Raw genomic sequence first — 26,493 nt, forward strand, 5'->3', positions numbered from 1 at the left:
GGATTGCAGACACGCACCCCACGGCCTATCTAGAGGCTCTTTTATCTTGTGTAAGCAAACCCACTGTTGTCATGTTATTTTAATTTTTTCTCTTTGTAACTAACAATGCAAATTGTATTCTTACTCACGGCTGGCCAAACCCATTCTTTAATTATTTCTTGGGAAATTCAACTAATAGAATTGTTTAGTCAAGGGCGTGCACATTAATATATATTCTTTTCTCATATAATACTTGCTATGTATTTTCAGAGTATAACCTTCCGTACCAATTACTTATGGTTATCTGCATTTCCACAATTCCAGGACTTCCCTGCCAAAACTTATTTGATCTTCTGCCTTTAATTCTGCTGTAAGTCTGCATTGATTATGGGACAATTTTAAGTGTTTTTAAAGCACTCACTATTAATGCAATGGCTTTCAAGCTGCTGCCTGTATGCCTGTGTCATTTATCTGCCTTTGTTTACAAAAGGCAATGTGGCAGCCTACAAAATCCCTGGGCCACCAACTAATTCATGTTCTTCCAGAATGTTCTGATACTTGGTTTTGCAAAGAAACGTAAACTCATTGTGGGTATTGCAAATAAGCAATTTTATTCAACCTAAAACTTTGGGGATTCTTTGCTTAATCTTCATAACTGCGGTGCCCAACAGATCTGGAATAAAATATTTGCTGGGTAAACGACAGGACGCGGTGGCGAGGCGGGAAGTCCTCTCCGTCGCCGCTCTCGGGCATGGGAGCCGCAGGTCTGCAGGGGCCCCCTCTCCACAAGGCTCACAGAGGGCTTCTGCTGTTTCAGGTTTTAGTCTCTCCGCTCGTGTGCCCTGTTCTCTCCCGGGAATGCTCTTCGCTGGCGTCCATCCCGGTTTTCTCCCACACGGCTCCTGCTTCCTTCTCCCCGCGGCACTCTGCAAGGCTCTCAGAACGTCTTTGCAGTCGTGTCTTGGCCTTCTTCATCATGAAGCACGCTTCTTTGGCGGCTGTTGCTGGTCGCTGTTTTCCTGCTCCTCGCTGCCCTGCCCTTGGCTGTCCCGCCTTCCTAGTACTGACTCCCGGCTCTGGGCTGCCCTCATCCTGCGTGTGTCGTCCTACATCATTAGGACCTGTGAACACACTTTCCTGAGCTAGCTTTTCCTAGAATGTTTCCCCCAAGTTTTCCCTTTCTTCTGAGCCTTCCGGATGTTGTTTCTATTTTCTTCATATAAAATATACATCTACAGTTCCAATTTTTGATGGGTCCTTTAACTATTTTCTAAAAAGAGAAAAACCAGATTTCTTTCCAGATTTGGTGCTTAGAAGCAGATGTTGCTAATGAGATGCTCTTGTTCCTTCCCTGTTCATTGTACAGGGAGAAGTAACACCCTCCTCTGGTGAGCCCACTGGAGAAGTCCAGTGTGCAGGGTGCTGGCCATTTCCAAGTTTCTGCAGGCTCTTTGTCCCGGCCAGGCCTTCTCTCCTTCAACGGCATGATTTGTTAAGAACTGCATTATCACAGTTATGTGCGCGCACACACACACACACACACACACACACACACACACGAGACACACACTACATGCAACTGCTACCCCTGTATTACGTCAGAGAACGTCTCTGGGCTCTCTAGCTACCAGAGTTCCTGTCAGAGAACTCCCTCATCTAGCTCCCAATAACCACCAGCACATAGCTTACCTTGTGGTTAAGAACAAAGGACAGGACATGCTATACAACAGCCCTAACCATAAGAATAGGAATTTCCTGCCGGATTCCCAAAATTGGATTTTAATCTGACTCGCAGTCTACTTCTGTACCCCTGTGCTTGCTCATAGCTGAGATCATGACGTTCTGTTGTGTGGTTTTCCCCTTTAAAAACTGGGCTTCCCTCCTCCTTGGTTTCTGGCTGTTAAAAAGACTCCTTCAATTTGGACATTTTCGTGGCATGATTTTTTTCATGGTGACAGCTATAACAGCATCATATCCTTTGTCTGCCCCAATCTCCTGCCAATTCTCCCTGGGACCCATTTTGCTTTTGAGAGGGTAGAGAACGGTGCCCAGTCTGTACTCTGCTTTCTTACGGCCTGGCAGCACCTAGGCTTGGCGCCCCTCTGTGAGGGCCCAGACCCCACACGGAGGGCTGATACTTCTGCCTCGCCCTCGTCCGGCCATCTCCATTTTGTGACTGCCCCAGGTGTGGCACGGAGGACTCCTTGGCCTGCTGCTTCTTACTACAGCCCCATCTGCTTTACAGTTAGTGCCAATTCCTCTCTCTTTCTGACATTAGATGTCTGTCACTGGCGGTTTTTCATAGTAATGAGAGTTTTCCATTTTTTTCTCCTCACATTTTTTAAAGTGAGAAAATGGGACAGGTTGCGCTGCGGGCTGCTTGCCAGACACGATGGTGAACTGTAAGTCCATCTACATTTTTTGCTTTAGGGAATGGAAACAATCTGTCTGTAATTTAGAGACATTCTCTGGCAGCCATGTGAGGATATATTTTGATTCCTCATTACAAGGAACAGGTATGAACTATATATTTATTTCGTAAACTGCCAACTATATGAAAAATCCCTTCCTCATTTCCCATTATACTGAATTTCTGGAACTCCTCAATGGTGCCTAGAGACAGAATGTCATTATCCAGGGACAGCACATTAAGGGTCTTACAGAGGGAAGATCTTTTCTAGGTCACCTGCTGCTGCACCAAGGCCCCCGGAGCCAGCATGCTAAGGACTGCAGCTTCTATTCTCTCTCCCCAGTCACAAGAGAGAAACACTTGTCCACAAACTGCATCATGTGTTCACATCCCAGTGAAAGGAGGAAGGCGCTGGGCTTCAGACACACATCTGCGCAGGCACCCACAGACAGGCCCCTGGTTACTGAGTCCCCCTGACACCAAGCCAGGCACGCATGGTTTCCCTTACTTGCGAACCTCCCACATGCAGGCCTTAGGCCCCGAGTGCCCAGGAGCTCCTGGCATAGTGTCTCAGTGCTTTTTGTGTGGCCATGACAAAACACGGGGCGGGGGCGGGAACTTCAGGAAGACAAGAGGTTTATTTGGCTTACAGGTTTGGAGGCAAGACTGCAGGACCACATCTGGTAAAGGGGCCCACACTGTGTCACAGCAGGGCAGCAGCAGTCCGCATGGGGAAAGAGGCTGCTTGGGAAAGAGAAGCAGAGGCCAGGAAAGGGCCAGGCATGCACTTCAGAACGGTGAGCCCTGCTGCAGTTAATCCACTGCTACCATCATGACGGTGGCCGGGACCCTTCACTAGCACAGCCACATCTGTGGGACTTGCGGTAACCTGCCCCTCACACGTCAGTCTGGGTGCAAGACAGACCAGGACCCCCAGAGACAGAATGGAAGTAAGCCCTGAGTTTCATGCTGCCATGTGGGGCAGAGACCCCAGGGGCTGCACAGCATGTGTGGAAGGGAGAAAGTGGCCCACCTCGGACATACAGGGGAGAGGGGCAAAGGCCCAGCACTTCAGAGGCTTCTGCTGCACCAGGGTAGCTCACATGTTTTGAGGAATTGTGAACCAGACACCGTGCTGAGTCCTCTTCCCTGTTGTCCACTGCACTCTTATACTGGCTTTATGAAAAAGACTGTTTTTATCTCCATTTGGCAGAGGAGGTAGTTGAAGAAGAACGAGTTAAGTAATTAACTTGCAAGCTCTCTTAATAGAAGCAAGGAGAGGTAGAATGAGAACCAGAAGACTTGACTTTGGAATCTATTCCCAAATTGTGTCATTTTCGTATCCTTTTTAGATAAAAGTTCAGCTAAGAAGGCAGTGGCTCAGCTCTTTCCTGGGCACAGGTACAGAGCCCAGATCCGCGTGTGGTGGCTGCTCGTTTCACAGGCCTGTGATGGCATGCCTGTTGACTTCTGCCTGTGGCAGAGGAATAGCAACAGTACCTCTTTGGCAGTCAGCTTAGTGTCCATGCAGCAATCTCTCCACAGACAGAGCGTGAAGCATTTGCCTTCAAGTGTGTGCTGCACCACGTAGCTAACCCATCTGGAGACAGAGCCCTGATCAGCTCACCTGCGGGCTGCAGCACACCCTGGAGGTCTCCACACTCTGGCCCCTTGCTGATTTAACTGGCCTCATCCCTTCACTGCACGTCCTGCCCTTGGCCGCACATCACAGGCTGTGTCTGCAGGACCCTCCCCCTGGACCCAGCCTCAGGTGTCTGGGCCGCAGACGTGAGCCACCCACCCCAGAGCCGCAGAAAGGCAGCACTTGCAGTGCCTCAGGAGCACGCCAGCTCCCTTCCCTCACTGCTGCGGGGGAGAGGCCAGCAGGAGGACATCCCTACACCTCCCCTGCTGGCTCACACAATCCCTTCTGAGTGATCAGAACTCACCTCGTGACCTGAGGGAGGGACACGCGGAACACGTGGCCTTGCTTCTGCTGAGAGCTTGAATAAGGCCAGAGGCGGGAGGGTTTTGTCTCTTGAATGTCTCCTGATTGGGTGACTTCATAGTCTACTTGGGCCTGATTAGCTGCCCAGAAGATTTCTTTAGAGGAGGACTTTGTGCAATCACACTTCCATTTCCTTACTTTAAGAGCAGTGCTGGCTTGGGATAGCATTGCCTTTATACACTGGAGACTTCAGACTTTCTGTCTTTCATGCAGCCCCAGTGCTGGGACAATGGCGTCTCTGCTGTGTTCTGAAGCAGCACAGGTAGATGGAGGAAGCCTGTGGCTGCCAGCCTGCCAGCTTCCTCATGTCCGGTCCTCAGTTCAGCTTCGTCTGGGCAGAGGGAGCCCCATGGACCTTGCCACTCAGGAAATCTGAGCACACATCTCCCCTGCACAGCCCAGGCTTGGACATTGGGGTGGTGTCCACCTTTCCGAGACCACTGCTTTAGGCCGAGATGGCAGGGCTATGATCCCGGCCCAGTTCCTTGGTCACACGTGGTCTCATGTCTTCCCCAACAAGCCCAGATCCTTCTACATGTGGCTCCCGGTGTCCACATGACTCCATAGCTAAAGTTATGGGGCCACTCACGGCCAGCCCTGGCCCTGGCTGCTTCCTTGCCACGGCCGGCCTGGATCTCCAGTGGTTGAGGATGGTGCCTGTGGATTCTCCGAGGCAGGCCTTACGGAGGCTCAGCTTGGAGCACGCAGGCTATGCTGTAGACGGCATCTTCCCTCTCCTAAGCCTGTTGGGTGGAGTCTTGGGAGCTACCATGTGTGGCAGTCCCTCTGGAGGGCAGGTTGATGGTCGCTTCTGCAGGACACCGTTGGGCTGGCTGATTCTTACAGCATGTTCTTTACCACATCAAGTACTGGCACTTGGCACGAATCAGTGGTGTGACCCCAGGGTCCCCAGCAAGCCACCCCTTGTGCTCTCAGCACCCTTGCCTGGTGGGTGCCCCGTCTCCCTGCTGGCTGGAGAAGGTGCTGGACCAAGGGATGTGGCAGAAGGGACACTTCGTGGCGGGGTCACAGGGATGCTAGCAGCTTCCTGAAGGCCACTCCTGATCCACCTCCCTAGGCAGCAGCCAATGGCCAGCAGCTTGCACGAATTGCCTCTGTAACCCAGGGGTTTGTTTCTTTTCTCCGTTTAGATTTTCATGAGACTAGCAGGTGGAATTCAGCAAGAGAATTAGCACACTGAAACACAGCCTTTTGACAGATACCCAGATGAGCGTGAGAGTATCCGAGTGAATAAATGGGGAAAACATGATTACAGAAAGGAGGGGCTGCAGACAGAGCTGAGACGATTACAGGGCCAGCTGAGGAAAAGAGAACGGACTTTCTGTGGAAGGAACGAAGTGTCCTTTGCAAGTCCATGAGAGTTATCTTGGCTCCTAAGCTGAAACGCATCTCTGTTCAGGCTGCCCCTCTCTGCTTGGCAGCGCTGTTCGGGCTGTTTCCGTGGTGACTGCTGTCCTCTGTGTCACATTCGAATCCTGGTCGGGGCCTCAGGGGTCTGGAGGTCCGGCCTGAGTCTTCCAGGGCAGTGTTCTTAGCACCGGGTCCCTTCTCAGTCAACAGGAAACCCTCCTGTTATTGAAGTCCTCACACACGCTCACACACACACACACACACACACACAGAGCAGGTGACGACTTGCTGCACACTAATTAATATGTGCTCAAGCAGGAATGTGCTGTTATACCCCTCACCTGGCTTCCATAGTTAAATGTATTCAAATTTTCAAAAGATGACTTTGAAAAGTGTGGGAAGAAAGGAAATGATACTACAACAAAGAAAGCATGAGAGACGAAAAAGAGTGAAGAACTCAGTTTCAAGTAGGCATCTGTAGTCTCTGACAATGAATTAAACCGATATAATTTAAATTTTACACCACACGTTACACACCACTGCATGCCAAGGTCAATGGGAATAAACAGAAACAGAACGAGTAGGAAGAGGATCCTGAGCAAGCAGCAGGGTCCATCTTGAAGACACAAATGACCTAGAGAAGTAGTCGATTTCTAAGAAGGAAAGTGGTGGGACCATTCCGTGGACACTGGGGACAATGAACTGGGCAGAACTGAAGCCGGGCGCCAGCTCCAGATTCTGACTTAGCAGGCCGGGGCCAGGAAGACCCCAGACTTCCACAGACCTCTCTGTGGATGCAAATGCTGCCGGAGCTGCGCAGCACTGTGGTCTGACCTCTTCTCCTCTTGCAGGCAGCTGGGGCACAGTCTGAAAGACGGTCCCCAAGAAGCCTGGGCTCACATCTCAGATCTCTCAGACCACAGCAGCAGAGACAAAAGCTGACGTCCTCAGCAGACCCTGGATTAAGCACTCCATATCCATCATCTCCTGTCGTTCCCAACCTGGCTGCTTCTCAGGATGATCTGGGGAGTTCATTTCTCTGAAGAAATACTAATATCTTCCCTTGAGCCCACACCAGTGGACTCCGAATCTTCGGTGTGAGGCCAGGGTGAGCACACACGCGCGCGCGTGTGTGTGTGACTGCAGGTGATTCCTGAAGGCAGCAAGGTGGGGACTGCTACCCTTGGAGGGTTGCTTCTCACCAGCTGGCAGATCTGGAGCCTCCGGTGTGGGCCTCATGCCCTCCCAAGCGCCCAGTTTCCTTGTAACAGTCCGTGGAGGAGCCTGACGCCATCCTCAGAGGTTGCTGGGTGGTTACAGAGTCGGAGCAAGCGGTCCTCCTCCTCATTTCCAGGTGTTTAGCCGGCTGTCTCTCAGGCTCGTGCTCCAGGCAGGACTGCTGTCTTGTTTGCCCGGTGTTGCTCTCTGGCACGCAGCGCCTGCTAGCTTCTGACGGTCAGGGATGGCACGGATCTATCACCGTGTGGATAGAGTGCTTCTCTGTCGCCCAGGAGTAGACACCTAATTCCACAATTTCTTTCCTTCACTAAGGAAATGTAGGCCATCAGTCCCTTAGAGCAACACTGCCACTGCGGCTAGAGGTGTCTGCAGATGTGACGTGTACGTGTATTGTGACACACATGTGCTAAAAGTATCCATCGGCCTATACTAGTCACGTTCCTCGCCTGCTGTCCTCTGACCCTCTCCTTGGTGTCTGACAGAAACCACCCTGCTCCCTCTGTAGCTTGTCTTTGCTGCAGAGAAATCCCTGAGAGTTAGACCACTTCTTCAATGTCCTGCTGATGGATTAATCGATGTACTGATCGATGATACAGAAAGACCCGGACTTCAGGCCTGGACTGGCAGATTAGGGCTGGTACCCGGGCATGGGAGGGTGACTCTCGTGCCTCTAGCTCTGCACTCGCTGTGCTGTCTGCCTGAACATGGCAGAGTCCCTGTCCTTTGTGCCTGTTCCGTCCTCTCCGCTTGTCTGGGTATGGTTCGGGTTGTTCCCGGCTCTTCCCAGATGACTCTCTTTTACCTAAAGCTGCTTTGTATATTGTTATAGTAGAAGTAACTTTGGTACTAAGTATATTCCAGAGTCCTATTACTGAATTCCTTTAGCTATGAAAGAAATGATACATTCTTGATATAAAAGTACTTATCATCTTTTCTTTTTTATGATTCCTCAAAGTGCTTAGTAGAGAGGGCCTATATGGAAATTTAGATTTATTTTCCACTCATTCGTTCATTCACCCAATTCTTCAACAAATATTTGTTAAATGGTCACTGTTTCATGGAGCAGAAAATCAAGGTGCTTGTGTCATATTCTCTGGAGGGTTAACAATCAGCAATAAACTGCATGAATAAGGAAATCATAGCAGACTAGAATGGAGCAATTTCTGCGATAAAGAGAGAAAAGTAGAACAGGGTAAGGAAGTCAGGAGTGGAGGGCTTGAGGCTCCTGGGCTGTATTACCTAGGCTAATCGGTTCATCAGAAAATGATTTATACGTAAAGATTTGAAGGACAAGATGGGGAGCCGTGAAGACTAGCTGGGGAAAGGGCTCCCTCGGCAGACGCCCCAAAGTGGGAATATGTCCTTGGCGTATTGGGAGAACAAGGGGTCCTTGGGATTGGAATGAAAGGACTGAGCAGGGGAGAGATAAGAATGTGACAGGAAATCAAGATCTTGCAGCCTTGAAGCCCTGTGTAGCCCATTTGGATTTTATTCTGAGTAGACTAGAGACTCATAGGAAGGATGGGGCATAGATACAAGTTGGTCCATTTCATTTTGAAAAGACTTTTGGCAGCTAAATTGAAAATAGGCCAGAGGTAAGCAAGCATTTTTTCTGAAGGATCAGATAGCAAATATTTAGGCTTTACCTATCTCTGCTACATCTATTCAACTCTGTCATGTAAGCATGAAAGCAGCTATAGACAAAATGTGAACATATGACCTAGTTGTGCTCCAACAAACTTTATTTAAAACACAGGCAGCTGACCAGATGTGACTGGTGGGCCACGGGTTTCTATTCCTGGCACAGACTGTAAAAAGGCAAATACAGAGGCAGGAATACCCGTGGAAAGGTACCACAGTTATCCAAGCAGAGATGGTGTAACTCGGCCTGGTGGAGGCAGTAGAGACAGGCAGCAGGTTGGGGACGAGAGCGATACTCTGCTGGGTAATTTCCTGACGAACGGGGTGTTCAGTGTGAGAGAAGGGAGCGGCCTGGGATGGCGCCATGTCCTCAGCAGCTCACAGATGTACCAGTATCACCCAAGGAGAAAGGCCGCGCGTAAGGAGATGAGTTTTTAGACATGCCAGGCACACTGTTGGGAAACAAGTCTGGAGTTTCAGGAACTGGCTTGGTTTAGAAAATCTAGGTTATATGTACATATTTTAAAAACAAGTGTTGATTCCTCAAAGTTTGAAACAATGTCTGAATTCCACAAAAACCTTCAGAATGAAGGAAGATTCAGTGAGATTCCTGTGGAGGACAAAGCTGGTCATAGACCACATCTGATTTCTTCTGCCTAACAGTGGCTGTGTTTTTATTGCCCAAGAAATAGTAACTAAAGAGAATTGGATGGAAAGTCAGTACAATCTGTAAAACTTCTCCTAACTGTTAAAATTTGGAGCAGACAACAGTCCCAGTGCTGCCCGTTTGGGCCACATTCACTTTTGTGGAGTCACCAACTGTCAGGCCAAGGACACTGTGGCACCAGGCAGCCGAGGTACCTGTGTGCTAAGCTGTCCCGCTCCTGGGGAGCCCTGGCATACAGTGTCATGAGGGCCTCCGAGGAGTCCTCGCAGTTTCTTGAATACTTGCTTGGTGCCACTGAAGTCTCCTGAGAAACGATCACTCATACTCTGGCTCCTGAGCAGCAAGACCGAGGTACCGAAGGTCCGGTCCCGCTGGGAGACGCAGCCGCTTGCTCACCTTCCTTGAGCCTCAGCACCCCACTGGTTGTCATTCAGCTGTTGCTGGAATAAGACACGGGGCCCCCCAGATTGAAGGGCTATTTGGCTTTCAGCTTCAGCGCGCGGTTGGCTGCTCCAGACAGATGCAGCATGCTGGGAGGGCCTGGGGGAGCAGAGCTGCTTATCTCATGGTGGCCAGGAAGCAGAGAGAGAAGGGAGGAGCGAGGACCAGAATGCGCCCTTCCGGGTCCCACCCCAGTGACCACGTCCACCCCGGGCCCATCCTGACGGCTCGGCCAGGCCCGAGCGCCTCCATGGCTGGACCCATCATCCAGTTTCCTCCTGACAGCCCGCCTCGGAACACACGAAGCCTCTGCGGGATATGCCGGAGGGTGAAGTCCTGATGTTTACGAAGGCCCTAAGGGCAGCGTCACCACCCGGCTTCTGGTACAAGTGCCATGGAGAAGGCATAATTAAAGTTTATTTGCCCCGTGAAAGGTGCCAAGAGTTGAATGGAATAGAGGGAATTGATAATTTCATATACGTGGCTTTCCTCAAACAGTGTTTGAATGCTCTCAACCTTTAGGAATACTCAGGAGATTTCCAACTCTTGGGAAGAAGAGTATTGTGCTGTGTTCTGCAATCAGGGCCTGATCATCCAGTCTCCTCGAAGCTGCACCCCAGAGAAAATCTCATCTTCCTCCTTTCCAACTGTGAGTCCTCAGTGCCAGGGACGAGACCGCTTCCCTTCACACTATTTCATGCGCAATGGGATCACTTCCACAATGTCTGTTTTTCTCTTCTTTTGTGAAGCTCCTTGGTTTAATTTAATTCAAGGACCCCTTGTGCCTGCTCAGCCTGGGTCCTCAGGAAGCCAGCCACATCTCCGGGGTGGAACCTTGGCCTTCACCCCAGCCTGCGGGGGTCAGTGTGGGTTTTATTCTCTCAGTGGTTCAGTTATGGGTTTGCAACTCAAAGGAGTCCAGGGAGGTGTGGGTGCAGGCTGTGCAGAGCAGTGCTGGAGATGTTCCTCCCCACACTGCTAAGAGCTTCTAGGACTCACCAGCTTTCTGTGTGCAAGGGACTTCTCCATGAATTATTTGTAAGCATGGATGGGGCTGCAACGTGTCCCCATGGAAAGTGTACATTAAAACATCAACCCCAGGACCTTTGCATGTGACTGTATAGAGACAAGGCCTTTACTGGGGTCACAGAGGCAAAGCATCCCACGTGGGCAGCCCTAGTTCTACTGTCTCATAAGAGGAACAGCGGAGAAACAGACTGCATGGAGGGAAGCCATGAGAGAAGGGGGAAGAAGGCAGCCAGTGAGGAGAAGGGGCTCAGGATGAAAGCTGCACCGAAGAGCTCAGCCTTGGACTTGCAGCCTCAGGAACTGTGAGACCATGAGTTCAGTCGCTTGAGCCAGTCAGCGTGTGTTTGTAACAGACAGCGAACTAACGCAGAGCCTGCAACCAGGGAGAGGCTCCCTCTGCCTCCCTCTGCTGCTGAATCACTGAGTGGAAAACCCAGCCCCAGTCCACCACGAGACTTTCCACGACCGACGCAGAGGGGTCTCTTCCCTCTCTGTCATCAGCTGTGACCTGCAACCAAATGCACCGTGGCACCCTAGCACCTGGAACCAGCAACGTCATAGTAAGTGCCGGAGACACGTGCCAGGTGACTAAAGCAAGGAAGGAGGGAACAAGTGAAATTTGTTAACCTGGGAAACTGAGGGGCAGAACGCTGGGAGAATGAGAGTCAGTCTTAAACTACACGCCACGGGCCACCTTCCTTCTATATGAGCCAGAAAACCAGTTACTGCTTCCAGCAAGGAGCGACACAGCGGGAATGTAATTAAGGTGGCTGGAGTGACTACAGCGAAGTTGTCAGAGTGTCAGACCTCTGAAGATGTGAAAGTCCCCTCGGCTTTTACAGTCAGAGAGTTCCGATTCGAAGCACAGGGCCACTGGGACTGGATGAGGAGCTGTAGGAGTGGCCTCCTGAAGATCACGGAGGAGCCCTTCATTTTAGAGCTGAGAAGATGAAGCCCAACGAGGGAGGGAGGGACCTCTCCAGTTCGCACCATGCTAGCAGTGGACAGAGGAAGGGGAGGAAGAGAAGCCTAGGTTTTCTAAACAGTGAAAGCTGCACTGGGAGAATTCTCCTTTTAGTTGAATTTTTCTAGAGTGGCAGGACAGTACCTTTCCTTCCTGCTTGAGAGGAACCAGTTCTCCGTACCAACATGGACCGTCTCTTCTCAAAGCCAAAGTCAAGGAGGACAACAGTATTGCACAGCCACTGAGAGCCACCTCCCAATGGCTGGGCCTCAGTTCATGTGCCAGCTGGCTAAGCAACTCCCGGCGGAGTAAGTCCTACGCACAGAGCTCCTCGTGTGCAGCGTGTACAAAAGAAAACAGAGATGTCAGAAGAAAACTGCATTCCAACTAAATTTAGTTCAGAAAACATACCTAAATTTTAATTAATGTCTGTTTACATTGTTTTTACATTTGGGGACACTTTGACATTGTGGAATAAAAAAGGTGAAAGATGAGATAATAAGACATACAAGTTCCAAAGGGGGGAATAATGAGAAGCCGACAGAGATGCAAAGGCACTGGATAATGTGAAGAAAGAATGTTTTAAGTTTATCACAGACAAACAACTTTAAAGATACTTTGGAAACAAAGAATAAAAATGACATTTACAACACGGCAGCATACAGGGTCACCATCCGTGGAAGATCCCGAAAGCTGAAGTCAGGAACTCTCCTCCTCTGCAGTGAACAGGCAGGGGTAGAGGGTCTCCTCCATCGGCCTTGGGATCCACTTGGGGATTGGTGGAGCACCGTTCTGGGTGTGTCTTGGTGACTCATAGAGGCGTGACTTTGGGGACAACCTATGCTCCCTGGCCTCTTCCTCCCTGGCACTGTTTCCTGCTTTTAGATATGTCCATTATGACACAAAATACCAAAAGTCATTGGAGCCACTTCTATGGAGATTTGAATTTTGGATCCAAGATTTCTATACTCATTCATATTTTTATAGTTGTGGAGGAAAGAGACTTTCCCTGAAATGTCAGGTGTCTGAGAATCCTGTCCAAGTAGCATCCCAAAAGGAAAACAGCAAACAAAATGAACTCCTAGAAAGCTGCAGAGAACTGAGAGCTGAATCAAAGCAAAAAGATGGGAAAGAAAGACCACAACTCTCAAAAGTCTTGAAGTCTTTAAACATGGACACAAGTGCTGAGGGTGGCCACGTGCAGAAGGCAAATGCCAACAATGCTTTTTAAAAAATGAAACATTATTCCAAATGCTTAGTCCAGAGTTCTCAAACAAATGCAGTGAAAAGCATATAGATGAAATTGATTTTGGTGCCACATAAGCAAAATTCAAAGAGAAGTTAATAAATGAAAGAAATGGTTTCTCTGTGTGTGTGTGTGTGTGTGTGTGTGTGTGTGTGAGAGAGAGAGAGAGAGAGAGAGAGAGAGAGACAGACAGACAGACAGACAGACAGACATTAGATATCCAAATCCACATTAAAGATATGTTGGGAGCCTTACAATCAAAATGACAAATGATTGAAATTTATACAACACATATTCATAAATATATTAGGAGATGAGAGAAAGTGTGAGAGCTTTTACAATACTTAATGAGCTATGAAATGGGCAAGACATATATAGAAAGACTATTTGGAGACTATAATTTACAAGAAAATTCAAAAAGATAAATACAAAGTATAACTGGGAGGATGCAGGTACCTAGAAAGTGGACAGACAATGTTGGTGACAGTGGCTGAAGCTTTTTCTGTAGTGATCTATCAATAAAGAACCCTTGTTGTTTTCACTGGGGTAGTCTTTATTTCCAAAGGAATTTCTATCTCATTTTTTAGAATACATTATTTCTAAGACATTGATTGTTTGTTACACCTCAAAGGTATTTTCAATAAATTGAAAAGAATTCTTTCAAAATTATCCTTTGACTACAAGGCAATAAAATTATAAAAAGGGTTATAAAATGATAGAGAAAAGCATCACTTAGGAATTTTAAAAAACAGCAACAAAAACTCCTAAATGGTTATTGTGTGGAAAATGACATGCCCTAACATTAAGATATTTAGAATACTTCATATAAAAATACGAGTTCAGAAAAAATTAAAAATCTTAGTTACTAATGACTAAAACCAAATGAATTCATGGTCAGCTGAGAAGGCAGGAAAGAATGGGATCCACACAGGGAAGTGGGGTCTTGGGAGGCCCTGGACACCGCCATACCCTGGGCCTCACCGGGTCTGCTGACTGCAGCTCAGTCCCTCTGCTCTCAGGAATTTATGGAGAGCCTGCAAAGGTGGAGAATTCCTGGTTTCCTTAGTAAACTGCTCTTCAGCTAATTTCCTTTCCCCAGATCAGAAAGCCATGAACAAGAGATTATTAGTATGCAGGCCAAAAACTGTTTCTTCCTCTTCATCGGGAAGTTCAATGGCAGCTACTCCCATTAGCTTGTCTTCCTTATTGCGTTTGAATAAAACAGACAAGTGAGTCTTGATGATGATAAATGACTAATAAATTTTAATTGGCACTTCAGCTCATAAAATATAAACAGTCATTAAATTCATCCAGAAAATTGTTACAATCGATGTGCTAAAAATTGCAGAATGTGCCAAAATAGCAACTTCAAGATCTGTTTTCCTTCCAGCCTCCAGATTGAGCCTACGTCCAAGATTCCTAGTTGGTTCTTTTTGACCTGGGTGACCTCAGATGGATGTTAGCCAATTAAAAAAGCAGATGAAGTGTTTTTCTTTGACTGAATCAATCTCACGTCTATAAACTTTCCACAAATAAATAATAAATACTCATGATTTAATTACGAGAGTGCTCACTGAAGAATTACTGACGGACTAAAATTGGGGGCGGGGAGCACAAAGCAGCACTCTGAGGACTTTTCTACATATGGGTAAACGATGGGCCAAGGTGGCTTGCGGAAAGGGAGCCATGGGGCTGGGCGAAGGGAGCACGGCCGCACTGCTGTGAAATGAGCGTCTGGTCCTCGTCCTGCTTCCTACATGCAACTTCTGAAATGCTTTCAGCCTTCCAAGTCCTGTGCATTTTGTGTGCTGACGAAGTGGACAGCTGATGGTCCCTGAGTAGCTTCAGCACTGGGCTGGGCATCAGGAAGAGGAGGCTTTGGACAATTAACTCCATCCAGACCTCTAGGGGTCAGAGAGGAGCTGGAGGTTAAGTTGCTTGTCCATACCCAATCGCTTCGTCTCTATCAACAGCCCAGAAGCACGGGCTTTGGAGAACTCTCAGATCACAGGGCCTGGCCCTCCTGAAGCCCTGATCCCTTTCTCCCACACTGCACCCACCATATCTATCTCTTCAGCTGACTGCCTATTTGTGCCTTTTAAAATATCCCTTGCCACACACCTGTAACCCCAGCGTTCTGGGAGGCTGGGGCAGGAGGATGGCACATTCAAGCCCGGCCTGAGCAACTTAGTGAGATCTCCCTCAAAACAAGAAATAGAGAGGGCCGAGGATGCAGCTCAGGACAGGAGCACTAGCTCAGCATGTGTGAGGCCCTGGGTTCCATCCCCAGCACTGCATGGGTAAAAGTCCCTCACAATACACCTGTAAACATGGGCTTCCCTGAGCTCTGCGGGCTGCTCTAGCAAATTAACCGGACCCAGGAAGGGACTACGGGAAGCAGCTCTGTAGCACACAGTCAGAAGCCCAGGTGAAATTTCAGCGGAGCTTGTGACTGGCATCTGATGGGGTGCGTGGGTTAGGGACCTGGGGGACCCAGCCCTCAGCTTGGGGACCTGACTGCATCTCCAGGTGGAGATGTCAGAGCTGTACTGGACCACAGCAGACCCAGCTGGTGCGCTTGCTTGCTTTTAAGGTGACTAAAGGCTTCTGGGTAGATGGCTGTGGTGTGAGAAGAGGGGACAGTTTGCTTTCCAGGGGGAGGGAGTTCTTCCCAGAGCAGGTGACTCGTGCATGAGACTTGTCTAATTTTGTAGCTCTTGATGGAAGATGAGCTATGGCTAGAGACTGTTGCTTATCCCCCCGCCACTTAGTGAAGGAAACTGGATTTTATTTTTTGGCCTAATAGGCTCAGGTTATAAAAATTCCCTGCCTTTTCTTTAATTGGAGATAGGAAATAAGATTCAAGGAAAAATACTAGGTGAACGATTTAGGACTGTCTGTGAAGAAGAGGGCAGAAAGTTGGCACGAGCCCCTCTCCTCCACTCTTCCTGCTGACTAGGATTTGGGCATGATGGCATAGCGGACAGTGTTAGCATCGCTTTCCTTGACAACACCTGTTGGCACTTTCTCCTTTCCCTCTGAGGAGCCAGGTCTGACGGTCCTGGACCGAGCTGTAGATATCCTGTCACTGATGGTGCCTGTGAAGGAGGCAGGTCTGTGCCCAGAGGTTTAATCTCCGTGATTAGGTGCATGGGGACATCACTGGGAAAAGTGCGAGCGTGTGTCCCGTCCTTACATGAAAAGAGGAGAAGTGGCAAGGGCCACCCAGGGGAGGGGAACTGACTCCGAGTGGTCAGCAGGCCCTTGGAGGCCTAGACGGCAGGTGTGCGGATTGTGATCCAAGCCAGTCTCCTGCGTCTGTGGAGCTGGCGGGTGGACGGGTGGTGCCGGCTGAGTTCCGGAGGATCTGCTCTGAGGCAGATACGAACAGTTCAGAGAAAGCCTCTCCAGCATTTCCTGATGTTTTCAAGTACATTCAGTGCCACATAATTGACAGAGCACAGCCCGGAGCGGCACATCCTGAACTGCTTCAAGAAGCATGCTAGCAGAAACGTTCAGAGCAACCTTGCAAGCAGCACAGAACCCGGGCTTGTGGAGGTCCGCGTCCCGAATGAAGAGCAAGATAAGAGCGGAGCCCTATGGAGAAATTCAGACCTTCGGGAGAAATCCCACTGTCCCGCAAGTTAAATTGTTGCACTAAGGAAGCGTTTCCTGAACTCCACTGCGCCTCTCACCGGCAGGCGTTCGGTCCTCGCCAGGCCTGGCAGGGGGATCAGGAGGCCGGGGCTCAGAGAGACTGCTGCTCCCGCCAGGCCAGAGATGAGGGAGAGCACGGAGCAGGTGAAGGAAGGGCTCCCCCTCAGGGGTAGGGGCAGTCTTTGTACTGCCTAGTGGTTAGCACAGCGGGTCAAGGCCACGGAGGAAGAAGATGGTATCTCTAATGAAAATGCTGATCCGAATAGAAAGCTGAGGTACCACACCTGAACCTTTCCAAAGTTGGAAACTTTCATTTGCTTTTTTGTAAAGTGCAGTGCCTCTACTAGGTGATTTCTGAATGGGAGAACCTGGTCCTCAGTGACATTGGCCACTGCCCCATCCCTCTGCCTAGGGAAGGCAGCGGTCAGCCGGGCAGGCTTCCATATGGTCCTGAGCCTTTAGTCACCAGAGGGCCCAACTTCCCTGGACAGGTGACCTGCGGCTTCATGGGAAATGAAACTTGGTAAAATTGAGCAAAAATGGGAACTTAGGGATGAAAATTCAAAGAACCAACGGCATTTCCCAGCCCTGCTACCGACTCTCCCATGATGACCTTTATTTTCCTAAGTGCTCTCGGGATCTTCACACTGGGAGGTAACAGCAAATGATGAGGTGCAGAGCGTTTCTAGAGCAGTGGGACCCCAGGGACTGACATTTCAGGATGGGGCCAGGCTTGGAGGTTCTGGTGGTGAGGAGACAGGGACCTCCTGGCGCCCTGCCCTATGCAGGTAGATACTCAGGTGATCCAGTCCCGGAACTCCAGCCACCTGCTCAGCTGCAGATACTGTTGGTTGAATCGTGGCACTCCCGAATGTCCTTTGAGGCTATTCGCTAGTCCTTGTATCCTCCTGCCCCTAGTTACTCACTCCTACTTATATTAAACAGTTTGGCACCAGATTCTTAGATCCTCAACACCTGACCAGGGTCTGCTGTCCTGCAGTGGTTCGGCGCTCCAATGGGTCACCACCTGCGCCTGGGCACCCGGGGAGACGCATCCTGCAGTGCCTGCTCTCTCTTGGTGTGCTGCACTTGTGAGCGAACTGCATGGGAAAGTGCACTGGAGCACGCGTGTATATCATGATGGGCTCCATCTCAGGGCACACACCCATGCAACTGTGACAAGATCGATAGAAAGATCCTCACTGGGGTTAGAAACTCTCCCACCTCGACTTGAGTTTCCCAAGGCAAAATGCAAAGACACAGCTACACGTGAGCCGACAGGCACTATGAATTCTCAAAGGTTTGAAAAAGTATGTTCTATATTAACTTTATTTTAGTATGTTTCTTGTTTTATTATTTTAATCTGTTTTGTGCTATTATGGCAGAGTACCTGAGATTGGACAATTTATCAAGAATAGAAAATTTTGTGAGTTCCTTATATATTCCAGATATTAGTCCTTCATCTGGGGAACAGCTGTTGAAATGTTTTCCCGTTTTGCGGGAGTCTCTTCACTCTGTTGGTTGCTTCCCTTGCTATGCAGAACTTTTAATTTTACATGATCCCATTTGTTGGTTCCTGACATTACTTCCTGTGCAGCGGGGGTTCATTTAGAAAGTCCTCACTTATATCTACGACTTCAGGAGTTTTACCTACTTTATTACATATACTAATAAAAACTAAAATAGGATATAAAAAATAGAAATGTACTCCCTCACAGCTTTAGAGGCTGGGAAGGCCAAGGTCAGAGTGCTGCAGTCTGGTGCGGGTCTGCTGCATCCAACGAGGGCAGGGAGGCAGAGGGAGAGGGGAGGGAGGGAAAGAGAGAGGGGAGGAGCCAGTGCCTCATGTGAAGCCCCTCCCAGCAGCAGCATTAACTCCCTGCGAGGATGAAGCCCCTCTCACCTAATCACCTCGGAAGCCCTTGCTCTTAGCACTGCTGCGCTGAGGGCTGTTTTTGACATGGCGACTGAATTTCCTGCGAGGCATTTAAACCGCAGCCTTCCTCGCAGTCCCCAGGATTGGTCTTCTCACATCCATTTTGTCTAAATAATCCCCCCAAATTGTAACTTGTTCCAGCATATGTGGAGGGTCCCGTGTAAATCAGATACGCGTGAGACTGAGGGCATAGGTTACCCTGAGGCAAGTCCCCTCTAGCCATGCACCCGTGAGCTCACAGCAAGCTCCCATGTGCTTCCAAAATAGCATGGTGCAGGAGTTGTAGGAAGGATATTCCTACACCCAGAGGGAGAAATAGGCAAGAACAAAGGAATAACACGTTCTAAGTAAATCCAAAACCCAACAGGAAGACAAGGACACCAGACTGATCTTACACTCTACGTACTGCCCCTAGACACACTCAGGCCTCTGACCCCCAAGTCCAGGCAGCCCTGTCCTTGTGAGAGCCACCCCGACTGGCGTTGTACCCTGGCAGCTCTACACTTCTGGAGTCTTGGGTGGCCCTACTTCCAAAACTCTACTGCTTTTCTAGGGGGAACTCTTTGCGGCATCTGATCCTGGGACGTTATTATTATCTATCATTTTGCTTGACTTTTGTTATAGTTTGGAACTTGAATGTCCTCCAAATGCCTTTGTGTCCACGGCTTGGTCCCCAGCCTGGGTGTTAATGGGGGGTGTGGAAGTTCAGGAGGTGGGGCCTGGAGGGAGAAAGGAAGTTTACTGGGATGTGCCCACCAAGGGGATATCAGGCCCGCCCCTTCCTGTTTTTCTCTGCTTAGGGGCTGCCGTGAGCTAAGCAGATTCTTTTTCCAAGTGCTCCTGCTTGATGGGCTGCTTCATCCCGGCCCAACACCCAATGGGGCCCAGTGGCCATTGGTTGAAACCTCTGTAATCATGAAACACATAAGCCATTCCTCTTTATAAGCTGATTATCTCAGCTATCTTGTCACAGCAATGGAAAACTGACTGGCACAATGATTCTTTTACATTCTCTTCAGTTTAAGCCTTTCTGCATACAATATTTAAGCTGTGCCTCTTTTACAGACAGATTCAAGTAGGTACTTTTAAATCTACTATTATAATCTTATTATTTTAATTGGAGCACTTAGTCCATATACAGTATAATTGCTGATGTATTTGATGTTCAGTGTTGTAACCTATTTGACCTATCTGTTCTGATAGTTCTAATATTTTTCTATTCTTTAACTTTACATTGATTAATATATAATGCATATATGGTGTATAAGAATTTGTGTATTTTTTACATATTTTGAGCATCCTATTTTTATCTCTTTTGGCTGGCAACTTATTTTTCATAATTTGAATGGATTACCCTAGAAATTTTTATACATTTTATGGACATTTAAAGCTAAGATAATTTAATAATTTGACTATATCCAGACAATCCAACTGCTTTAAAGTCTTTAACTCCCTAAATCTTTTTATTCTGTTCATTATATTTGCTTTAAATTTTGTTATCAAAAGTTCAAACACATATAAAATAATAATAACAGAAGCAATATAAAGAACCCAGCACGCTCACTGCCAAACTCCAAGAGTTTTCAGTTATGCTGCCTTGTGTTCCTACCCACCACTGCCCTCAAATTGCTGCGGAGGAAAGCCAAGCTATGCCATGATTCACCTGTAGACATTTCACTACGTATACTTAAAAGGTAAGGATGCTTTTAACCATGAGCTATATCGTGAGTCATGACAGCCCTTCTGACTCAAGCTCAGGTTTGGGAGTTTACGTTGTCACAACATGTACATGAGTCTCCTACATCATTACATTTGTGTCATTGTTCTCGTTGCTGTGGGCTTCATGTTGCTTTCTGATCCCAAGTTCGACGGCTTCAGGAGTCTGGGGAAGTGTTGGCTCTCGTACCTGAGGCAGTTTCTGCCCACTCTGATCTCTTCGAGAGTTTTCTCCACCATGCTCATATACTTCTGATTTTCTTTCTGCAATCTTCATACTTTCTTTTTCCATGTTTCAGCCTGATTATTTTCTTCAGACCTCTCCTTCAGTTCAGTAATTTATTCTCCAGCTATATTTAATTTGCCCCTAAACTTAACTCTTGTATTCTTGGCTTTAGTTATTTTAAAAAATTTGGTTTCATTGATGAAATACTGAAATTTATAGAAGGAAAGAATTAAGAAATTTAGGAATGGAAAATTTTTAAATAACTAAAATTAGGAATAGGTATCTTACAGCTTTTTAACTAGATTAGTATTAGTTATAAATTCAATGTCTGGTAATCCCAGACAACGTATTTCTCATGCAATCTTTGCCTTGTCTATTGTTCCCCATCTCCAAGTTCAGTTCTTTAATTTTTGCATTCCTAGTATCTTATGAATTGAAGAAGAGTGTACTCTCAGAACTATAGTCAGTTTGATGCTGCCAACAGTGCTACCACCCCCTAAAGAAGGGCTACTCTGCCTGAGAGACAGAAAGATAGTCTGACCACAGGCAGGGGAATTGTGTGTTCTCCTTAGGGCTTGGTCAGCCTTTGAGGGGCAGATCTATTTCTGCTTCACTCTGAAAACTTTCTTCTTCCTTTTCCTTTTTCAGTATTAGGGGTTGAAACCAGAGTGTGACCAATGCTGGCCAGTACCGGCCACTGCTCTGCACCCCAGCCTATTTAAGTTGTCTTCCTCATAGGTGGCTCCCCAGCAGGCCTGCCAGAAAGTCCAGGTCTTTGCAATGCTGCTGTGCTCAAGACAGCAAACTTTCCCTCTCCATGCCACTCAGCCCTCCAGCCTCCCACTCCAGCTTGTGTGCTGGGAGAGTAACGGGGTCATGTGGTGCAGCTACCCCTGGCTCCTCGAGTCCCAGCTATGCAGTAGCTAGTGATGGCTTCCAACAGAGTTTACGTTTTGTCCAGATTTTCTAATTTTCTAGGTCATTTATCAGTTATAAGAGAGACAGTTCACAGTGTTTGGAAACACTATGTAACATAGTTTCATGTAATTCAGATTGGTTTATTTTTGGCCATAGCATGACAAAATATAAATATGCACATTTTACTGTTTGTCACTGTAACTGGTTTCCATGTTCTTTTGTGGGCACAACTTCTTTGCTTAAAAAAGATTGATATTTGTTTTTGGAAGATAAGGAGTCTCAGATGTCATTGTTTTGATGAGAAAAAAAAAAAATGAAGCGCACGCCAGACAGAAACATGTAAAACTCACTAGTATAAGATGAAAGGCATTTAGAGGTGAGAGAAAATAGAAGGTCCAGAAAACTTGGAAAAACTTTGGCAAGAATATAGCATAGGGCAGGGGCTCAAACGAAATTTAAATACATCTCAAAGAACATGGTGCCTCAGCTGAGAGTGGAGTAACTTCCAGAGATAAGAATTCTCACTTCTCTTTCCAGGGGGTCTGAGATCCCAGTGAAATGTGTGTGGAGGACATTTAGTCCATATATGAGAGTTTAAATTTTAAACTCTCAGGACTCCATTTTAGACTTCCAATAGTGCTTTCCTCTTTGAGAATAATTTTTCCTCTGAAATGCCTCTGACTCCTTGAGTTTTCCAGAACATATCAAGACATAAAAACAATCTGTGGAGAACATTCAGGAGAAATCAAGTCCTGGTTTATTAGACTGTGGGTTGGAATAGATACACAACTTTTATCTTCAATAATAGATGCTGAAATTTCAATTAGTCACTTTGTTTTTGTTTTTTGGTATTGGGGATCGAATTCGGGTCCTTGTGCTTGCAAGGCAGGCGGTAGAACCACTGAGTGAAATCCCCAGCCTAGCCACTTACTATTTGTGACAAATCTATATTCCAATTTGATATTGCCACCTCTACATTCTTAGAATCTAAAGGGACACGTGGTGCCATAGAGTGCGAGTCATAATCCGACAGTTCACAGAAAGAAAAGGAAAGGACCTGCTCCAGCCTCAGGCAGGGCTTGCACCACGGCCTGGGCCATGCCCTGCTCGCTCCGCCCCCCTCCTGCTGGGCCCCTGTCTGCAGCACAGGCAGAAGGTGCGGCTCCCATCCCCTGACCCTCCTGGGTGACTCAGGCTGCTCTTACTTTCTTTATAGTTTTCAATGGTGGCTTTGCTTTTCCCAGCTCACACAGCCCAGCCCAACTAGAGGCCTGCTAGAGTAGGTTAGAGAGAAAGGATTTCCGATTTTCTCCAGTGGATAACTAAGTTCCCTTATAAATCAATGTCCTGCTTCTCAGGTTGCGGCTCGCGATTAAATCCCCAAGAACTGGAGCAGCTGAGAGGATGGCCCAGGCTGAAACGCCCCACGCAGCCCCTGGGAGAGGGGTCCACCGTCATCCTTGCAACACTTGCGGCTGTCTTGTTTGGGGTCATTTTCTATACAGTCGGTCACAGTTAAATGAAGACGATGGCCGTTTGCGCCCAGCCCCAGGACTGTGCGTGCTGCACACTGGCTCCGCCTCTGGAACCGCCCGCCCTTGGTGTGTTCTTTTCCCAGCACCCTTCAGAACGCAGGCGCTAACCGTCGGCCGGTCCTGTGGGGCTCCCTCTCACGGTCTGCTTCTCCCTGGCCACGCTTTCCTTCCCCTCCCCGTCCCCATGTCCGTGCCCAGGCCTCTCCTGCCTCTCCCTCCCCAAGCGTGTGGGGAGCACCCAGTGCTGGGTGCCAGCTCGTTTCCTCCAGCAGCGCTGCTGCACCTCGTTCGCGGGATGGAGGCAGCCGGAAACTTTCATTTCATTATTGAAGGTAGGCCGTTTTGGTCCATTTTCTAGGGTGCATTTCTCAAGTTCCTAATGGGGGATGGTACGGTTGTGTCACTCTACCCAAGTGGGGCGGAAAGATGCCGTTGTGCACAGGGAGAGTAAAACCACACAGAAACCTTTGTGACACCAATAACGGCGTTTCCAAGTCTGAGGTGTAAAGAGGTTTTCATAATGGACATCCAAGTGCGTTCAATTTGCTGTTGGGAAGATCGAAATGCAGGTTTCATACCCTAACAGAAATTACTCCCGAATTTGCCGAGGCCTCGGGGTCACCCCACTGGTGGAATAACGGAAAGCGACACCAGGAGGGCCCGGCACGCGCCTGCGCAGTCGCTTACCTGTGGCGTGGAGCTGAGCCACGAAGAAGGTCGCCCTGGACTTCCTCTTCCTCCTCCGCGTGGAGAGCAGCACGGCAGAGTTCCCGACAGCGGTGAAAGCGAAGAGCACGCACAGGGTCATCCGCTGCTCGGTCTGTGAGACGCAGAGCAACATAAAGCCGTGGAACTTTGCAGGACGCATGCGCAGGCGAAGGTGGTGGGACGCGTTTCCCTCGGCCCCTATCCCCACCCCTGGAGGCCTGGTTGTCTAAGGAAATGACGAAGAGGTCCTCACTGACAAGCGCAGCAGGGTGAACTGACACACCCGTTAGAAATCTGCTGAGAAATATATGTCGCGAAGAAACAACAAGAAGTTTTATTCTTTAGTCAAATAATTGTAACTCTGTGTGAGAGTTCAGAGTGTTAAAGAGAACACGACAATCACAGAGGTGCACACACTTAAAAGAAATTGGAGACTGTTAAAGATAACAACCAGTTAAGTATATCAAGCACTTCAATTCAGTGAACTCTTGGGTAGCTATTAACAGCGACAGCCATAAAACCATGTAACAACATTAAAAATACTTATAATAAAATGTAAGAGGAAAACATGCTAATATTGAGTAAAATTATACACATAGGAGAAAGACTGAAGTATACTAAATTTTAAGGTTATTTTAGGGTACTGTGATTATGGGTTATCCTTTCTCTTTTTTCCTTTGGCAGAATTTCATAAGATGGTAATAGAGTTCTGCTCAATAGTGTGTTATAATTAGTAAAAAAGGAAACAGAGAAAAGGGATTCCACTCATTTCAAATGTCAAGTCCTTCATGAAAGTTTTCAAATAACGCTTGAAATGGAGCTTTTTATCCTTCCTTATGCATGGCCCAGAATAAATGAAGGGCTCTGAACCAGGGCAGACTCGGGTAGGGAGGAGACTGTGAGCCAGAGGGAACCGTGCTGAGATCCACAGCCACGAGGCCCAACCGAGACACCACGCGGAAGAGGGCAGGGTCCGTCCAAGAGAGCACAGGTCTGAGATCAGCGCCCATGTTCTCTTGCGTAGGGGAGAAGAGGAACCTGAGGAGACTAACCCCACAACAGTGACATTCCGTGTCAGTCTGACCTGGCCACGGTGCCGGCTGCTTGGTCAGACACCCGTCTGAGACGTTGCGGGGAAGGTGTGTGTGGGTGTCACTGACACCTGGCAGCTGACTTCGGGTTACGCTCCATGCAGCCGGGCCTCCCCCTTCAGTTGGCCCACAGTGGGGCTGCACCCTCGCACACACCCTAAGACAGAGCTGTCCCGTCCTAGGAGTTTGAGTCAGCTAACTGGATGTCATCGCTTCGCCCTGCTAGCTTTCGGTGTGCTCCACACTCGGATCAGGTCTTCTGACACAGAGCCTATTCTGTGGTGAGGTGACAAGTATCTGTGACAGTTAGCTAGACTATCGGCTTGCCTGATCGAGAGGGGCCTGCATTAATAAAGCGCACTTCTGTGTGTCTGGTCCCTGGTTCCACTGTCCCCGGCCCCTCCTCTCTGGCCCTTCCTTGCTGTCTGCTTCCCGTGTGCCAAGAGGTGAGCAGCTTCCTTCTGTCAGGCCTTGCTGCTGCGATGTCTCTGCCTTGGGACCAGCTGGCCATGGACTGAAACCATGCACGAAATGAATCTCACCTCCTTTAAGCCACAGGTGCCGGGCGCTTGGTCCCAGCAACAGGAAAGCTGACAAATACGCTATCTCGGCAATCTGCTGAAATTCACGACAATGCAGTGCGCTGTGGAACATCGACGCTTACGCTCACGATGGGCCAACTGACAGCGAGCTGGGGTTGTTGAAGTGCCCAGCGTTACCAGGGTCACACTGGCCCTGCTAGCCAGGAAAAGATCAAATTCAAAACACAGTCTCTACTGAAAGCACACTTCTGCACCATGATACGATTAAAAGTTATGTGTTGAACCATTGTGAATCTGGAGGTTGTCTGCCTGCCTGTCTGTGTATATCTATCTAATCCTATTGATTCTGACTCTCTGCAACAATCCATAGCAGCACTTTTCCCTCTCTTTTATATTAAACTAACTTTATACAATGATAGGTCAAATTCTTCTTCAAGAAACAAAGATAAAGATAAAGCCAGATCCTCTTTGGCTACCTCCTTCTAGCTTGTTCAATCCCCATTTTCAGAAGGTAAATATCATTTTGATTGCAGTCTGTATCCTTCCAAACATTTCAAATACACTTCATAAACTCACAGACACACAGAGCAAGTGGAAAGTGTTATTTTGTGTGTCTGTTAGTTTTTTCATACTACACATACAACTGTCTTAGTTGAAGAAATGGCTAAATGAAAGCGATATTTTCATATAATGGAATAAATATGTGAGTCAGAAGAAGTGAATGAAATGTGGTAAAAGATATGTTGAAGGAGAGGGGCTTGGCCAGGGGAAGGAAGGGGCTGGTAGGTGACCTCATCAGCTCAGACCCCAGCTCCTGACTCCCCAAACATAGCAGCAGTGGCTTTCTTGGCAGGAACCTTGAGCTCCACCAGGGCCCCACCGAAGGGTCAGTCCCTCAGATACCGCCCGGCCTCTGCCCTTGCCACAGGTCCAGGCTGAGCTAGCACCTCCATGGTTCCCTCACTCATCAAGCCCGTGTTTAGGTTCTCTGTCCTGCACTTGCAGACGGCCGAGGATCCCAAGGAGGCCACAGCCCCAGAGCTGCAGACCTGAGGCTGCTGGGAGGGTGGTGGCTATACAGCCAGGTGTGGCGGTGTTGAGAGCAGGGAGGACCATGCGGCTGGAGACCAATGTTGCTTTGGAGGATAGAGGTGGCTGGCGTCCCATCC

General features: G+C 48.4%; 2 protein-coding genes across 7 annotated transcripts in view; one reads left to right on the forward strand and one right to left on the reverse strand.

Annotated features, from left to right (window-relative positions):
• Npsr1 (neuropeptide S receptor 1) overlaps positions 1-26,493 on the reverse strand; it is a 126,178-nt gene that overhangs the window by 75,741 nt on the left and 23,944 nt on the right. Inside the window, 1 exon segment of the mRNA XM_010612883.1 lies at positions 23,671-23,803. Within this exon segment, the coding sequence (XP_010611185.1) occupies positions 23,671-23,803 (133 nt within the window).
• The window catches only part of LOC104854393, a 58,684-nt gene continuing 54,497 nt past the window's right edge, over positions 22,307-26,493 (forward strand). For 3 of the 6 annotated variants that reach the window (XM_010612882.3, XM_019205823.1, XM_033761027.1), the window contains exons 1-2: positions 22,307-22,604; positions 22,807-23,315. In XM_010612882.3, coding sequence (XP_010611184.1) covers positions 22,853-23,315 — 463 coding nt within the window. In that variant the 5' untranslated portion in view covers positions 22,307-22,604; positions 22,807-22,852. Of the gene's footprint in view, positions 22,605-22,806; positions 23,316-24,715; positions 24,953-25,334; positions 25,572-26,493 lie in introns of those variants that run through there. The other 3 variants (XM_019205824.1, XM_019205825.1, XM_033761026.1) reach the window with 3 other exon arrangements.

Source organism: Fukomys damarensis, unplaced genomic scaffold (assembly GCF_012274545.1).
Source record: "Fukomys damarensis isolate Sample0158 unplaced genomic scaffold, DMR_v1.0_HiC HiC_scaffold_7, whole genome shotgun sequence".
NCBI classification, from domain to species: domain Eukaryota; kingdom Metazoa; phylum Chordata; class Mammalia; order Rodentia; family Bathyergidae; genus Fukomys; species Fukomys damarensis.